Here is a 15,503-nt window from a genome sequence, read left to right as displayed (position 1 = left end):
ACTCCTCATCTAGCCTTTTAGGGGTACAAACAATAGTAATTGGGGCCTAGTGTGGTTGTGTACGTGCGAGATACATACACTTTTTTTGATCATATTTCCTATTCCGCTATTCAATAAAAACCTTTGAGGATCAATTGAATTGCGGGATAGTCTGTGTCGGTACGTGTGAGAGAGATCCACCTTTCCAAGTTGTTGGGGTTCATCTCATACTTCTGAAGGTTTGAGGGTGCTGCCTGTTCCATACCCCCCCTACTCCTCATCTAGCCTTTTAGGGGTACAAACAATAGTAATTGGGGCCTAGTGTGGTTGTGTACGTGCGAGATACATACACTTTTTTTGATCATATTTCCTATTCCGCTATTCAATAAAAACCTTTGAGGATCAATTGAATTGCGGGATAGTCTGTGTCGGTACGTGTGAGAGAGATCCACCTTTCCAAGTTGTTGGGGTTCATCTCATACTTCTGAAGGTTTGAGGGTGCTGCCTGTTCCATACTCCCCCTACTCCTCATCTAGCCTTTTAGGGGTACAAACAATAGTAATTGGGGCCTAGTGTGGTTGTGTACGTGTGATATACATACACTTTTTTTGGATCATATTTTCTATTCCGCTATTTAATTTAACTGGGCCTCCATGCGAGACCTGTGTGCCTTGTTGCGCTGTTTTGAGTACTCCACCAACATGGCCAGTGGCAATGACGCCGTTCTCAGCTTAACTATCCCACTTCTATGCCTCCTTGAAAAAACAATTCGGGCGATGATGGAAGAGGATGTGGCACAGGATGAGGAGGAGGAGGAGGATGAAGAGGTAACATTTCCAAGGCTTTCAGGGCAGTCATTCGCAAGGGGCTCCGAGGGTGGGTTCCTGCACACGCAAACGCCAGGGACGCAATTGTCCAGCAGGGGCACAGTTCTGGAGGATGAGGAGGATGAGGAGGAGGAGGAGCTGGAGGAGGAGATGGAACCATGTTCACAGCAGGGTGGCACCCAGGCCAGCTCATGGCCATCACTGGTGCGTGGCTGGGGGGATACAGAGGACACGGACCATACACCTCCCACAGAGGACAGCCTTTCGTTGCCTCTGGGCAGCCTGGCACACATGAGCGATTACATGCTGCAGTGTCTCCACAACGACCGCCGAGTTGCCCACATTCTAACTTGTGCTGATTACTGGGTGGCCACGCTGCTGGATCCCCGTTACAAGGACAACGTACCGTCCTTAATTCACTCACTGGAGCGCGATCGCAAGATGCGCGAGTACAAGCGCACGCTGGTAGACGCCATGCTGCTGGCATTCCCATCTGACAGCGGGGCCACAGTGGAAGCACAAGGCAGAGGAGGAGGAGGAGGAGGTCGCCAACGCAACCAGGGCACCGCCAGCACCTCAGAAGGCAGGGTTAGCATGGCCGAAATGTGGAAAAGCTTTGTCAGCACGCCACAACAAACAGCAGCACCAGCAGCTCAGATGGAACGTCTTAGCAGGAGGCAGCATTTTACCAACATGGTGGAGCAGTATGTGTGCACACGCCTACATGTAGTGAATGACGGGTCTGCCCCCTTCAACTTCTGGGTCTCCAAATTGGGCACATGGCCTGAGCTTGCCCTTTACGCCTTGGAGGTGCTGGCGTGCCCTGCAGCCAGTGTATTATCTGAACGGGTATTTAGCACGGCTGGGGGCGTTATAACAGACAAGCGCAGCCGCCTGTCCAGAGACAATGTGGACAAGCTCACGTTCATTAAAATGAACCAGGCATGGATCCCACGGGACTTTTCCGTACCTTATGCAGAATAGCAATGGATACCGACCTTACCCACCCATTGTTCCATTTTTGCTCTTTCTCACTCTTTTGGGGTGTACCCTCATTTAAAATTTGTGAAAAGAAGCAGTGTTGGCTACTTCGTCCTCCTCCTCAGGGCCAGATTAATGTAGGGTCTATTGGAGCTGCAGCTCCAGGCCCCTACCTTTTATATAGGCCCCGGGTTGGCCATATTCACTGTTACCGCTCTTCTGTCACTTGTAAACACAGAAGTCTGGCTTCTATGCTCGCTTCCCCAGGCAGCACCCTCAGAACCTCCCCACACAGCGTGAAGGCCGGACAAGGAGGGACAGTTGGCGATGCATGGATGTGTTTATGGGCTTCAGAGACAGCATCCCATGTTGAATTAGGCATGCATGGCTGCACCCTTCCTCCTCTGGGTGCATGGCAAGGCACGGCCCTAAGGCCCTTCAAAATCCTCAGCACCAAGCCCATGATGCTGTTAATCCGGCCCTGGTCCTCCTCCACCGCCGCTTCCACCTACACCGCCCATAGGTGTGCGCAGCCTATTGCATTAAGGTGTGCACCCCAAAGTTGAAATACACATGCATGTGTTTGCCAGCAGGGAGAGTAATGTATCGGGGCCATGTACCTGTAGGCAAGGAGAAATAGAGCAGAGCAGGTCCCAGGGAGATCTTTCCCATCTCCTCACTGGCAATGCTATGTGCCCTAGGTGATTAGGGTGTGCCCAGGCACACCCAGCACACCCTGTGCGCACGCCTATGTCACCGCCACATCCACCACCACCTTAACCTCCCTCCTACTCCATATGGGCCTCGTCCTTCAGAGATGAAGAAGAACATTGTTTTATTTTTCTGTTTTTTTTTGTTGTTTTAAGTTATTTCCCTATCCACATTTGTTTGCAGAGCACTTGCCATGCTCTTAATTACGTTTTGCTGCCATTTGCAGCACTCTAGCCCTTTCCTTTGGTGTTTTAGAGCCATTTTAGTGCCTTAAAGTTCGGGTCCCCATTGACTTCAATGGGGTTCGGTGTCCGGGAAAAGTTCGGTAAAAGTCCGGGACACGGACCCGGACTTTTTTTTAAAGTTCGGCCGAACCCGTCGAACACGGACATCTAGGTGTTCGCTCAACCCTAGTTACAAATATTAAGTAGGTAGGCAGGCTTGTCTATGGAAGGCATTACAAAGGTCTATTAAAGGCCGGAGGCATTGGAGGGTCTCTACGCCCCCCCCCCTCCGTCTGAGATGGGACACCCTGTTGATATGCTATAACCTGCCCGCAACTGAGGCTTTTCTATTAATAGGTTACTACCTGTGCAACCCGGGTCTGAAACATATTTTCATGACTGACTTACCTTAGAGGTACCCCCAGGGGAGGAAGAAGTTGGGACCTAACTATTGCTAGCAGTTGCCTGGACAGCTGGGATATAAGCGGCGTTCTGCCCTGGTACCTAGCCTCCATTGGATGCAACCTTATACAATATAAAAAGTGACCTCCTAATAAATTACTGGAGATGAGATAGATACGCATATCCAGGTGTACACATATACACGAACAAATGAGAAACCTCAGTGTCACTATATGACCATTGAACCACAGCTCTGCCTCGAATCATATGTTGTGCCGTAGCCTTATCATCCTCTGAGTCATTACACAAAGGAAATGTCATGGTCTCTCTGGCCCTGAGGAAGCCATGAGCGAAATGCATCGGCTTGCTGGGGACCTACATTGACCGCCTTCCACCTGAGACCCACCATCTCTCCCATATCGGTTTTTGTTTTTCCTTTATGGGTTGTATTTCTATTTAAAATGACTTTGATGAATTGATTTTAAGTGTTGATATACGTATATTGTATCCACATGTGCATTTTTAGCCCATGTTTTTAACTTTGAATTAATAAAATGTATTTTTTTAATATGTTGGTTTTGTCATGATCCTTCTCCTCCCACTAGCCCTTAAAGCCCCACTTTCTTCTATCCTATTTTTTGTCTAAAAATCAGGGGTATGGGCCGCAGTACACGGTACCTTTTTTTGTCTCATATTAAGTAGGTGTTATCCAAATTTGGCAGCAAAAGTGGTAATATATTTTAACCACTTAAGCCCCGGAAGATTTTACCCCCTTCCTGACCAGGGGGTATTTTGCGATTCGGCACTGCGTGACTTTAACAGACAATTGCGCAGTCGTGCGACGCTGTACCTAAACGAATTTGGCATCCTTTTTTTCCCACAAACAGAGCTTTCTTTTGGTGGTATTTGATCACCTGTGCGATTTTTTGATCACGCGCTATAAACAAAAAAAGAGCGTCAATTTTGCAAAAATAGCAATATTTTTCACATTTTTTTATATGAAATTCCCCCCAAAAAAATGTAAAAATCAAAATTTTTTAACATTTTCGGACAATTTGTTTTATGCTACCTATGTTTGGTAAAAAAAATCGCAAAACGCGTATTTTGATTGGTTTACGCAAAAGTTATCGCGTTTACTAACAAAGGGAAAGATTTTTGTCGTTTTTGTTGTTTTTTTTTAACGCGTAATGGCTGCGATCTGAAATTTTTTTTGCGGTACTGCGACATTGCGGCGGACAGATCGGACCCTTGACTGACATTTTTGACACTTTTGGGGTTACCAGTGACATTTCTACAGTAATCAGTGCTATACATATGCACTGTTACTGTAAAAATACACTGGTAGTGAAGGGGTTAACTTTATTTGAGAGGGAGGGGCTGTGTGTGTCCCTAGGGGCGTGCTTTCTACTGTGATTGGCTGTGGCTTCAGATGTATGAAGAGTGATCGACGGTTCTACATAGTAGAACCGTATGATCATCCTTCATACACCGGGGAGAATGACAGGCAGCTTGTTTACACTAGCCGCCTGACTTTCTCCCTCTCCCCCGCCGATCGCCGAGTGACCGGCGGACATCGGGTCCGCCGGTCACACGTACGGGGGGGTGCGTGACCGCGCGGGAGCGGGAGCGCGCCTCCGGGGGTGCGTGCTCGCTCCCTAGACCCTCACAGGCTAGCGACGTAGACCTACGTCGCTTTGCCTGTGAGGGGCTGACTGCCGACGTAGATCTGCGTTAGGCAGTCGGCAAGTGGTTAATTCCTCAACCTGTCATAGGGAGTGAGGCACATACTGAAAATGGCACGAGGAGGAAGGTAATGCAGAGGCAAACCTTTGAGTCATTAATCCCAGTAACATGTTGTATGGTGTGGCATCTACACTGACAATAGAAAAGTGAGGTTTTAGATGACTCTCCCCTTTAGGTATTGCTTGAGGGTGCGCACCCCAAAGCTCAAACGTGTGTGTGTGTGTGTGTGTATGTATGTGTAAAAAAAAAATATATATATATATATATATATATATATACACAGTATACAGTACACCCCTCAAATTTTTGTAAATATTTTATTATATGTTTTCATGTGACAACACACAAAAAAAAAAGAACACTTTACTACAATGTAAAGTAGTGAGTGTACAGCTTGTATAACAGTGTAAATTTGCTGTCCCCTCAAAATAACTCAACACACAGCCATTAATGTCTAAACCTCTGGCAACAAAAGGGAATAGTAAATATATAAATCCTGCGAGCAACCTCAAGGTTCTAAATAAATAGGCTATCTGCTGCAGACACTCCATTTCTCATAACAGTGTAAGCAATAAAATGAATAAATAGAATGAGTAGTCATAAATACTTATAATGCGTGCAAAAAAACTACATGTAAAACCAAAAACTTAATAAAAAGAAATAATGTATACTCTTAAAGTGCCAATAGTGCCTATAAACATATGTAAAATCACATTAAAGTTTAAAGATTGTGTATGGTGGTGCTGAAGGTTAATAAATAAATGTAGTCCAAACAATGATGATATCAACCAATCGAAAAGTGCTCTGTGCTCCCAAGAATGAGTGACCAGAGTGTCACAGTAGACCAACCGTGCACCCCCTTGTGAGTAGGGGCTCACCTTAGATCTCTATTAAAAACGCATGGGTAAAAAGATCCTAAAGATCATCCATCCGTATTATTATGGCTCCTTTCATCCACTGTAATGAAGCCTGGCTTGCAGTATCACTCAATGCAGCAATATATGAAAACAGAAAACTTGCAATAGTGCATGAAATCCTTCAAAAACGTTTTTATTAAGAAAGAGGTAAATGGTCTCACTCACATGTGTGGGTGCATAATATGCAAAGTGTGACGCACTTCCTGTTGACGGCATACCACACAGCGTCACTTCCTCCATCTCGTGGAATGCAAGCCGGCTAGCGATCCCGGAAGTGGACGCATGCTACGTCTCACGTGGTTTCTATAACGCTGACGCTGTCTATCCTATTTACGCTTGTGAGTAGTTTTGCATTTATTACATTTAATAAAAGTTGCTACGGGCTTCACCATGTTTGGCTCCTTCCCTTCCTTTTGAATATATAACCGAGGGGGACCATTAGTAAAGGTTGGAGGCTCGTCTGGTGACACACAGATCCATCCATCCACAGGGCTGTGTTGGAGAGTCCATGGTTGTTAAGGCTTGATTACCTATAACATCTGGTGAGTGGATCCCCAAAAGGGGCAGTTTGGAGCACTTTTTACCACAGTGTGGAGCACCTTAAGCACCTTTTGTCCAGCACCGCATTTGAATGCACTAATGGACTGCACTTTACTTTGCACTGAATCACTTTAACACTTAAGCATTCTGTTTATTGCACTTTACATTGTGATACATGTTAATTTTTATGGTCATATTTTAGCACAAAGCATTTTGCACTTTACATTGTGATATATATTCATTTCTATTGTCATATTTATTATCAAGTGCACTTTATATTGATCACTATTTGAGGATTACATTTAATTACTTATCACTTTTCCTGGTAGCGCTGTCATATAATATTTTCATCTTATCTTGGTTTTTTACCTAAGTGGGCAGCAACTTCAGGTAGCACTTTTCTATATATTATTATAATTTTAGCGCGGGTTTTAATTTCACGTTTTACACCCCTTTGCCATGAGGTGCCATGTTGAGCTTCCAGTGACCAGTATGAGAGAGTGAGAGCAATAAAAACAAATTTAACACACCTGCTGCTCATTCACACCTGAGAGCTTGTAACACTAACAAGTCACATGACACCGGGGAGGGAAAATGGCTAATTGGGCCCAAATTGCACCTTTTTACTTAGGGGTGTACTCACTACTTTACATTGTAGCAAAGTGGCATTTCTTCAGTGTTGTCACATGAAAAAATATAATAAAACATTTATATATATGTACACAATTCACACACTCTTATAAATAAATGTAAAAAAACTGTAGGGCAATGGGTGGTGTCAGTAGAGCAGTGGATGTGTCAGTCGTTTTTTATTTTTATTATTTTCTTTTTGTATTATTTTTTACCAATGTATTTTTACGTATATTATTTTTTAATTTTTTTTTTTTTTTTGAAGCCCTGTTGAGGGGCTTTGATGAAATATCAGTAGGGGAAATCTGCACCGCATGGAGTGATTAGGGTTTGCACAGCCACACCCAGCACACCCCATGCACACGCCTATGCTCCCCCCAAAGAAAGTGTAAAATATTTAGTTAAAAGGTTCAAAACTTGGCATGGGTTTAACTGAATACAACATTTGGATCTGCATCTTATTGGAATCGAGTAGCAAAATAGGAAGGACAGAGTGTGAAGGGGCTTAGCTAATTGGTACAGACAGTGTTGCAGTATTGGAAAGGCAATGGTTGACTCTGCATAGCCACATAGTAAGGATTTAAGAGTTTCTATCCTGTGGGTGACATTTGGCAATGAGTTTATAGGTTTACTAGTTAAAGATGGAGGGCTGATAAATAATGATGTTGTATTTCATATAAAACCTTTGCCTTAAAAGTAGGGAAATAAAGAATACATTTGGATATTGGACTTCTAGAAAATGGCTGCTACATTATAAGGATTTCATAGTAATGGAGGTGGTGGGTGTCTTAATGTTTGGCTTTCCTCCTCCTTCCAGCCCAGAAGTGTGCATCACCTCCTAGCTCCCAAAGGTTAGAGGACTGATTGGCATCTACAGGCTGCATTGGGGAGGACGTGATGTCATCAGAGGGAGGAGGAAGTGGATAGTTCTTTGGTGTTGGGGTTCAGTGACAGGGGTGCAGGGAGGTGGAGTGTCAGGGTTACTAACAGTGAGGACAGTTCAGAGTCTCTGGTGCAGGGGGCTTCAGTGGTAAGGGTGCTGGGTGACAGCGATATATTAGGGTGTAGAGTGCCAGGGGTACTGCAGAGAGGCTTCTATGACTAACCTTCACCCTATATGGTGTAGGCTGCTGGAGCGCATTGCCTACAAGTGCAAGAGGGTTTATTAGCGCTGAAAGGGAGGACATCAGAATCATTTTTTAAACAAAAATAGCCCATTAATATTAATACATCTCGCTTGACAAAACCGCTATTTGCATATTTATGAGTTGAACAGTGTATTTGTTTAGTGCAAATCTTACTTTTAAAATCGCTGCCTGTGTGTGGCCATCTTGACTAAGGGCATCTGAAGCCGCAGTGTAAAACTTAGTGTCCTTCTTCTTGATTGCTGTTCATTCCGGCTACCCAGAATGCAGCAGGCAATCTTGCACATGGGCAGTACTATGCTTTAGGCATAGTACAGGTTGCTATATAGACATCGGCTGCGGAGGATGTTGCGCCCCCCTATATCCCTTCCCCGCCTCCCGGAAGACACAAGTGCAGGAGAGAGAGAGAAAGAGTCAGACATAGAGACACACACAATGCAAACTATTTATTTATTTTTTTGTAAGGAAATACCGTTTTTCTTCTTTATTCATCCGCACTTCCGGGTCCTGCCGCCTATAGGCGCTTACGTCACTCGGCGATTCGCAAGGGCTCCTGGGATAGTGGCGTTGTGTATCCCAGCAGCCCTTGCGAATCGCCTAGGGACGAAATCTTGCGTTATTTCCAGACAGGTGTCCTGTCGAATAATGCCTCCCGTCGAAAAATGCATGCGCGGGACGGAACGGCTTCTCACATTCTCACATTCTTTTGTGAGATTCATATTGACAAATGGCGGGAATATTATCTGATTACAGAACACAGCTCTTATCGGGGCACATAAAGGGGCACTCTCACCGCACGGGGACATTGATGTAATAAATAAATAATAAAGGGGAACTCTGATGGGGACACAGATGTAATATGTAAATAATAAAGAGGAACTCTGACTGTAATATTAAAGGGAGCTCTGACTGGAATATTAAAGGGGAACTCTGACCGGAAAAAATAAAGGGGAACTCTGAGTGGAAAAATAAAGGGGAACTCTGACCGGGACACATAAAGGGGCACTCTGACTGGGACATTGGATGTAAAGGAGGACTCTGGCGGGGACACTGGATGTAAAGGAGGACTCTGGCAGGGACACTGGATGTAAAGGGGCACTCTAACGGGGACACACTGGATGTAAAGGGGCACTCTGACGGGGACACACTGGATGTAAAGGGGCACTCTGACGAGGACACACTGGATGTAAAGGGGCACTCTGATGGGGACACTGATATAAAGGGGCACTCTGACAGGGACACTGATGTAAAGGAGGACTCTGACGGGGACACACTGGATATAAAGGAGCACTCTGATGGGGACACGGACGTGTCCCCGTCAGAGTCCTCCTTTACATCAGTGAGCTCTACGGGATGTAATGCTTTCAGTCACTGATAGGAGGCGGGGCGGAGGTGGGGCGCAGACTGAATACAATACATCCCTGAGAACTGGAAATAACACGAGATTTCGTCACTAGGCGAATTGCAAGGGCTGCTGGGATATGCCCCAGGAGCCCTTACGAATCGCCGAGTGATGTAATCGTTGAAAGCAGCAGGACCCGGAAGTGCAGATGAATAAAGAAGATAAAACGGTATTTCCTTAAAAAAAAAAATAGTTTGCATTGGCATTAGCATATTTAAAGGGGATTACGTACATCTCAACTTGTTAAAATGGGTGGAACTCCACTTTAAGTTATTTTACAGTATAGTTAGCCTCCTTCAGTTAGGTCTCCTTCAGATCTATGGGTTGCAGTAATGTGTGTTTTACTGCAATGGTAACACAAGTCACTCTGTGCAGTTTGTTCTGGTGCCATTCATTTACAAAGCATGAGTCCAGTAGGAGCCAAAGAATCCACACTGCAGATAGCCAAATGCACGAACCTTATGTTGTGGTGCAGTGCATTAAAAAAAGGTCCAGGTAAGCCCAGGCTGTCACTGACACAATGAACTGATTTGCTCCTTGTTTTTATTCTTCTCCCCCATCTTGAGCTCTGCTGTACAAGTACTGCAATAAACTGGAACCAAGTCAAATTCAGGTACTTACACTGTATGCATTTTAAAAAATGCATTTAACCACTTTAGGACTGCTCACTGTGCTGCTACTGCAGCACAGTGGCTCCCCTGGGTCCAGCAATGTAGGCCTATATCGCTGGATTCCTAGCTGTCTCGGCGGCACGTGCGCGCTGCCGGAGGCTCGCCCCCGCTGCGTCTAAACAGTTATGCCGGAGGAAGAGAGGCGGTAATCACCGCCTCTCTTCCCCGATCGTTGGGGAAAGAGTGAGAAAATCCACCCGCTTGTGTAAACAAAGCGGGCGGATCTCCTCTGTGACAGACAGTCACAGATTACAGGATTCAGCATAGCTGAACCTGCGATCTGTGTCTGTGTCACACAACCCCCTCCCCCCACACACGTCAGTAAGCATGAGGCATACATTAAACCCCTTGATCACCAAAAGTGTTAACCCCTTCCCTGCCAGTGTCATTATTACAGTAACTGTGCATATTTTTAGCACTGATTACTGTAGTAATGTCACTGGTTCCCCCAAAAGTGTCAAAAATGTCAGTTAGGGGTCCGATCTCTCCGCCGCAATGTCGCAGTCCAACAAAAAAAATCACAGATCGTCGCCATTACTAGTGAAAAAAAAAAAAACAATAAAAATGACAAATCTTTCCTGTAGTTAGTAAATGTGATAACTTTTGCGCAAACCAATCAAAATACGCCTATTGCGATTTTTTTTTACCAAAAATATGTAGCAGAAAACAACTTGGCCTAAAATGTTAAAACATTTTGATTTATACATTTTTTTTTGGGGGGAATGTTATATATCAGAATGTGAAAAATATTGTTTTTTTTCCAAATTGTCGCTCTTTTTTCCAAAAAATAAAAATCGCACAGGTGATCAAATACCACCAATAGAAAGCTATCTTTGTGGGAAAAAAAAAGAATGTAAATTTCATTTGGGTACAGCACCACATGACTGCGCAATTGTCCGTTAAAGTAACGCAGTGCCGAATCGCAAAATATGGCCTGGTCCGGAAGGGGGTAAAATCTTCTGGTCTTAAAGTGGATAAAAATATGCTCATTGAGAATTTTTTTGTCAAAGACATGTAGCTAAATACATTTTGGCTTAAATATATGACAAAAATTGAATATATTGGATATTTTTGAACAGTCAAATTAGAAAATGGCAATTTTTCGCAAAATTTTTGCTCTTTTTTTATTAATATCGCAAAAAATAAAAAGCGCAGAGGTGATCAAATACCACCAAAAGAAAGCTCTGTTTGTGGGGAAAAAAGGGACGAAAATTTTGTTTGGGTACAGCATTGTTTGGGTACAGCATTTCATGACCGCGCAAGGGTCATTGAGCAGCCAAATCTTCGGGGCTAAAGTGGTTAATGGTGTTATAATAACGCTCTCACTGCCAGAACCATTGCACACATGTTAAAATAATTATTTTAGGCCAAAAGATTGGATAAATCCCTCACCGGAAATAAAATGGCTGAAGTTCCAAATTTTTATGTCATATAAGCAAAACTATTTATCAAGCCCAGATTTTATGTTGAAAAGATGATAAAGTTAATTTTAGTGCACACAAATACAGTATATTACCCATTTGGTAAGAAAAATGGATAAGCCGATTAAACAATGACAAACTTTAGTACCCACATTTTTTCATAGGCAACACTTTAAGGTCATCAGTTTGTAATTAACTGTGAAAAATAGGCTTAGGATTCTTGCTGCCACACTGGGGTGTGGTGATATGTAAAATGTGTAGCACAAATAACTTTTTCTACATAGACATCCCCAATGTGTACATTTACATACATATGTGCATGTACATGGTGGCGGGGCAAGCTCAAATTTTGGGGGGTTTTGGTGCTTGGGTGTACTGTTAATTTTTTTTTCACTTTTTTTAATTTTTAATTTTTTTTTTTTTACTTTAGTGTTATTACATTTAAGATCAATATCCCCCTGTGTGATAGCATTTTTACTTTGATAGATTCTCTTTAATGAGACATCAGGGGTCCATTAAACCCCTGATCTAAACCCTGTACTCCACTGCACTGAAGCTAATGAAATGCAGATTAGGCTCCATTAGCTTCTGCCCTAGCCACAGGGGGACTGTGTGTAAAGTACCCCCCCCCCCTCCTCACTTTATGACATACATCAGTGGCAGTTAAAAGGGTTATGAACACAGTGCCGCATCCAGTTATGTCTTTTAAATCTGGTTGGAGCTCAGCATGAAATGTAAGTCTAAATTATTTAGCATTTCCAGCAAGAGTAAGCTGAGGCTAAACAACTGATGCAGATGATAACTGTTACATGATTTATCTACCAGGTGTGTGTTTGATTTATTTTGGTAAAAAAATCTTCAAATCAAAGATAAGTGTTTTACAATGTGTAATTTCTGATAATTTATGTTTTTCTTTTGTAGATCCCATGCCATTGGAAGTGATTTACAGACACAGAAAATCTGTTGTGAAGTTTGTTTGCGAAAGAAATAATTTCACCAACAGTTCCTTTAGACTGGACAAAAAAGTTAGTGCACAGTTGTATGTTGAACACAGCCATAAATTGATCTATTGTGAGGTACCAAAGGTGGGCTGTTCCAACTGGAAGAGGATCCTTCTTCTACTCAATCGCTCTCTGCGGCTTTCAGTAAATGAGCTTAAACATTATGAGGTTCATAATTCACCTTTACTGCGGAAATTAAGCTCTTATTCCCTGTCCAAGCAAAAAAAGTTTCTTGCAAATTACACCAAAGTCATGTTTGTTAGAGATCCTTTGGAAAGGGTGGTTTCAGCCTACAGGGACAAGTTTCTACATGATGATGATGTTTACTACAGTAACATTTTTGCTAATATAATAAGAAAAAGACTTGGAATTAATGTCAATTCTACAGAAAATATTACCTTTCCAGAATTTGTCCGCTTTATAGTTCAAGAAAACCCATATTACAGGGATACTCATTGGAAGCCAATGTTCCATCTGTGTGATCCATGCAACATCCAATATGACATTATTGGAAAGTTTGAAAGCATTAATCAGGATGCTGATTTTGTTTTGAAGACTATTGGGGCACCAAAGGATCTGAAATACCCCACTATGAAGCATCATTCAAATGATAATCGTACTAATGTGGAAATCACTAAACAATACTTGGAAACTCTGCCTCCCAAATTGTACAGACAACTTTTGGAAGTTTACAGTGCTGACTTCCCAATGTTTGAGTACAGTTACTATAAGATCTTTGGGAATGAAACAACCCCTATTAATTAGAGTAAATGAACTGGATTTTATATAGATCTGTGGGATATTAAAGTAATCTACAAGTCCCAGACCCAAGACACTATTAGAGTGAGACAGAGGAGATCCCTTCTGAAAACTGAAGATTTGCTGCCAGGACATTTTGGTTGTGGACCCAGTTGATGCATGTTTGTCCAGTGTGTCCCTCTGGAAGGACAGTGCAAAGCAGGTTGCATTGGAGGAGTGTATTCCAAGAAGAAAGCTTGTGGGAGTATAATGCAGAGACTCATCGACTGGGAGCAGTGAGCCCAAATGTAATGTTGTGTTCTTTTAGAGCTGTACTTGAAGAAGAATTGCTGAAAATTATGTGATATGCCTTTTTTTGTCCAGACATTGTAATAGGGTGCTAAGAGTAAAGAGTATCTGGCACTTGAGTACTCTAATCAAAAAAAGTCTTCCACACAAGCTGTGTTTCTCTAATCTGGTAGTGAGATAGGTTAGCACTTCTGGTAAGTGCGTTTTCCTGTATTACTTCTGGTAGTCACCTTGAATCAAAGATTTTTCTACACTTGTAAGAATAGTACCGGTGATAGGTTTTCTGAGTCATTACATCGTTGGATTGCTTCATTTGAACTTATTTCATTTAAATTAATTTGGGTTAGAAATATTTTCATGTATTGTTTGGAGGACTTTTTTTGATCATGATAATTATTGAATGATTTATTGTGCATGAATGTTAACACCAATGAATATTCTATATTATTAAATCAGCACTCTAATTATTATTTTGTTATATCACTTTGAGGTTTACATTTATTCATTGCTGCTGGTTTGTTTCACAGTTGTGCAATATAAGTTTCTAATAATTTATTATACAGTATCTCGCAAAAGTGAGTTCCCCCACATTTTTGTAAATATTTTATAATACCTTTTCACGTGATAACACTAAAGAATTGACACTTTGCTATGTAAAGTAGTGAGTGTACAGCTTGTATAACAGTGTAAATTTGCTGTCCCCTCAAAATAACTCAACACACAACCATTAATGTCTTAACTTGCTGGCAACAAAAGTGAATACACCCCTAAGTGAAAATGTCCTAATTGGGCCCAATTAGCCATTTTCCCTCCCCGGTGTCATGTGGCTCATTAGTGTTACAAGGTCAAAGGGGTTAAATGGGGAGCAGGTGTGTTAAATTTGGTGTTATCGCTTTCACTCTCTCATACTGGTCACTGGAAGTTGAACATGGCACCTCATGGCAAAGAAGATTGCCAAGACCCGGAAATTGAGCTGTAACACATTGACCAAGACCATACAGCGGTTTACAGTACAGGTTCTACTCAGAACAGGCCTCACCATGGTCGACCAAAGATGTTGAGTGCACATGCTCAGAGTCATATCCAGAGGTTGTCTTTGGGAAATAGATGTATGAGTGCTGCAGAGGTTGAAGGGGTGGAGGGTAAGCCAGTGAGTGCTCAGACTATACTCCGCACACTGCATCAAATTTGTCTGCATAGCTGTCATTCCAGAAGGAAGCCTCTTCTAAAGATGATGCACAAGAAAGCCCGCAAGCAGTTTGCTGAAGACAAGCAGACTAAGGACATGGATTACTGGAACCATGTCCTGTGGTCTGATAAGACCAAGATAAACGTATTTGGTTCAGATGATGTCAAGCGTGTGTGGCGGAAACTAGGTGAGGAGTACCAATACAAGTGTGTCTTGCCTACAGTCAAGCATGATGGTGGGGTGTCATGGTCTGGGGTTGCATGTGTGCTGCCCGCACGGGGGAGCTACAGTTCATTGAGGGAACCATGAATGCCAACATGTACTGTGACATACTGAAGCAGAGCATGTTCACCTTACTTCAGAGACTGGGCTGCAGGGCAGTATTCCAACATTATAATGAACACAAACACACCTCCAAGACGACCACTGCCTTGCTAAAGAAGCTGAGGGTAAAGGTGATGGACTGACCAAGCATGTCTCCAGACCTAAACCCTATTGAGCATCTTTGGGGCATCCTCAAATGGAAGGTGGAGGAGTGCAATCTCTATAACATTCACCAGCTCCGAGATGTCTTCCTGGAGGAGTGGAAGAGGGCTCCAGTGGCAACCTGTGAAGCTCTGGTGAACTCCATGCCCAAGAGGGTTAAGGCAGTGCTGGGAAATAATGGTGGCCA

General features: G+C 43.0%; 1 protein-coding gene across 1 annotated transcript in view; it reads left to right on the top strand.

Moving 5' to 3' along the window:
- Positions 1-13,359, top strand: part of LOC309552798 (carbohydrate sulfotransferase 9-like) — a gene marked incomplete at its 3' end in the record, with an annotated part of 28,821 nt that extends 15,462 nt beyond the window's left edge. Inside the window, exon 2 of the mRNA XM_082253712.1 lies at positions 12,515-13,359. Within this exon, the coding sequence (XP_082109838.1) occupies positions 12,515-13,359 (845 nt within the window). The remainder of the gene's footprint in view (positions 1-12,514) is intronic.
- Positions 13,360-15,503: the final 2,144 nt, after the last annotated feature.

Source organism: Pelophylax lessonae (assembly GCF_965119305.1).
Source record: "Pelophylax lessonae genome assembly, chromosome: 4".
Lineage (NCBI taxonomy): Eukaryota > Metazoa > Chordata > Amphibia > Anura > Ranidae > Pelophylax > Pelophylax lessonae.
The sequence above is the reverse complement of the archived record's forward strand: the minus strand, read 5'-3'. Positions and strand labels throughout refer to the sequence as shown.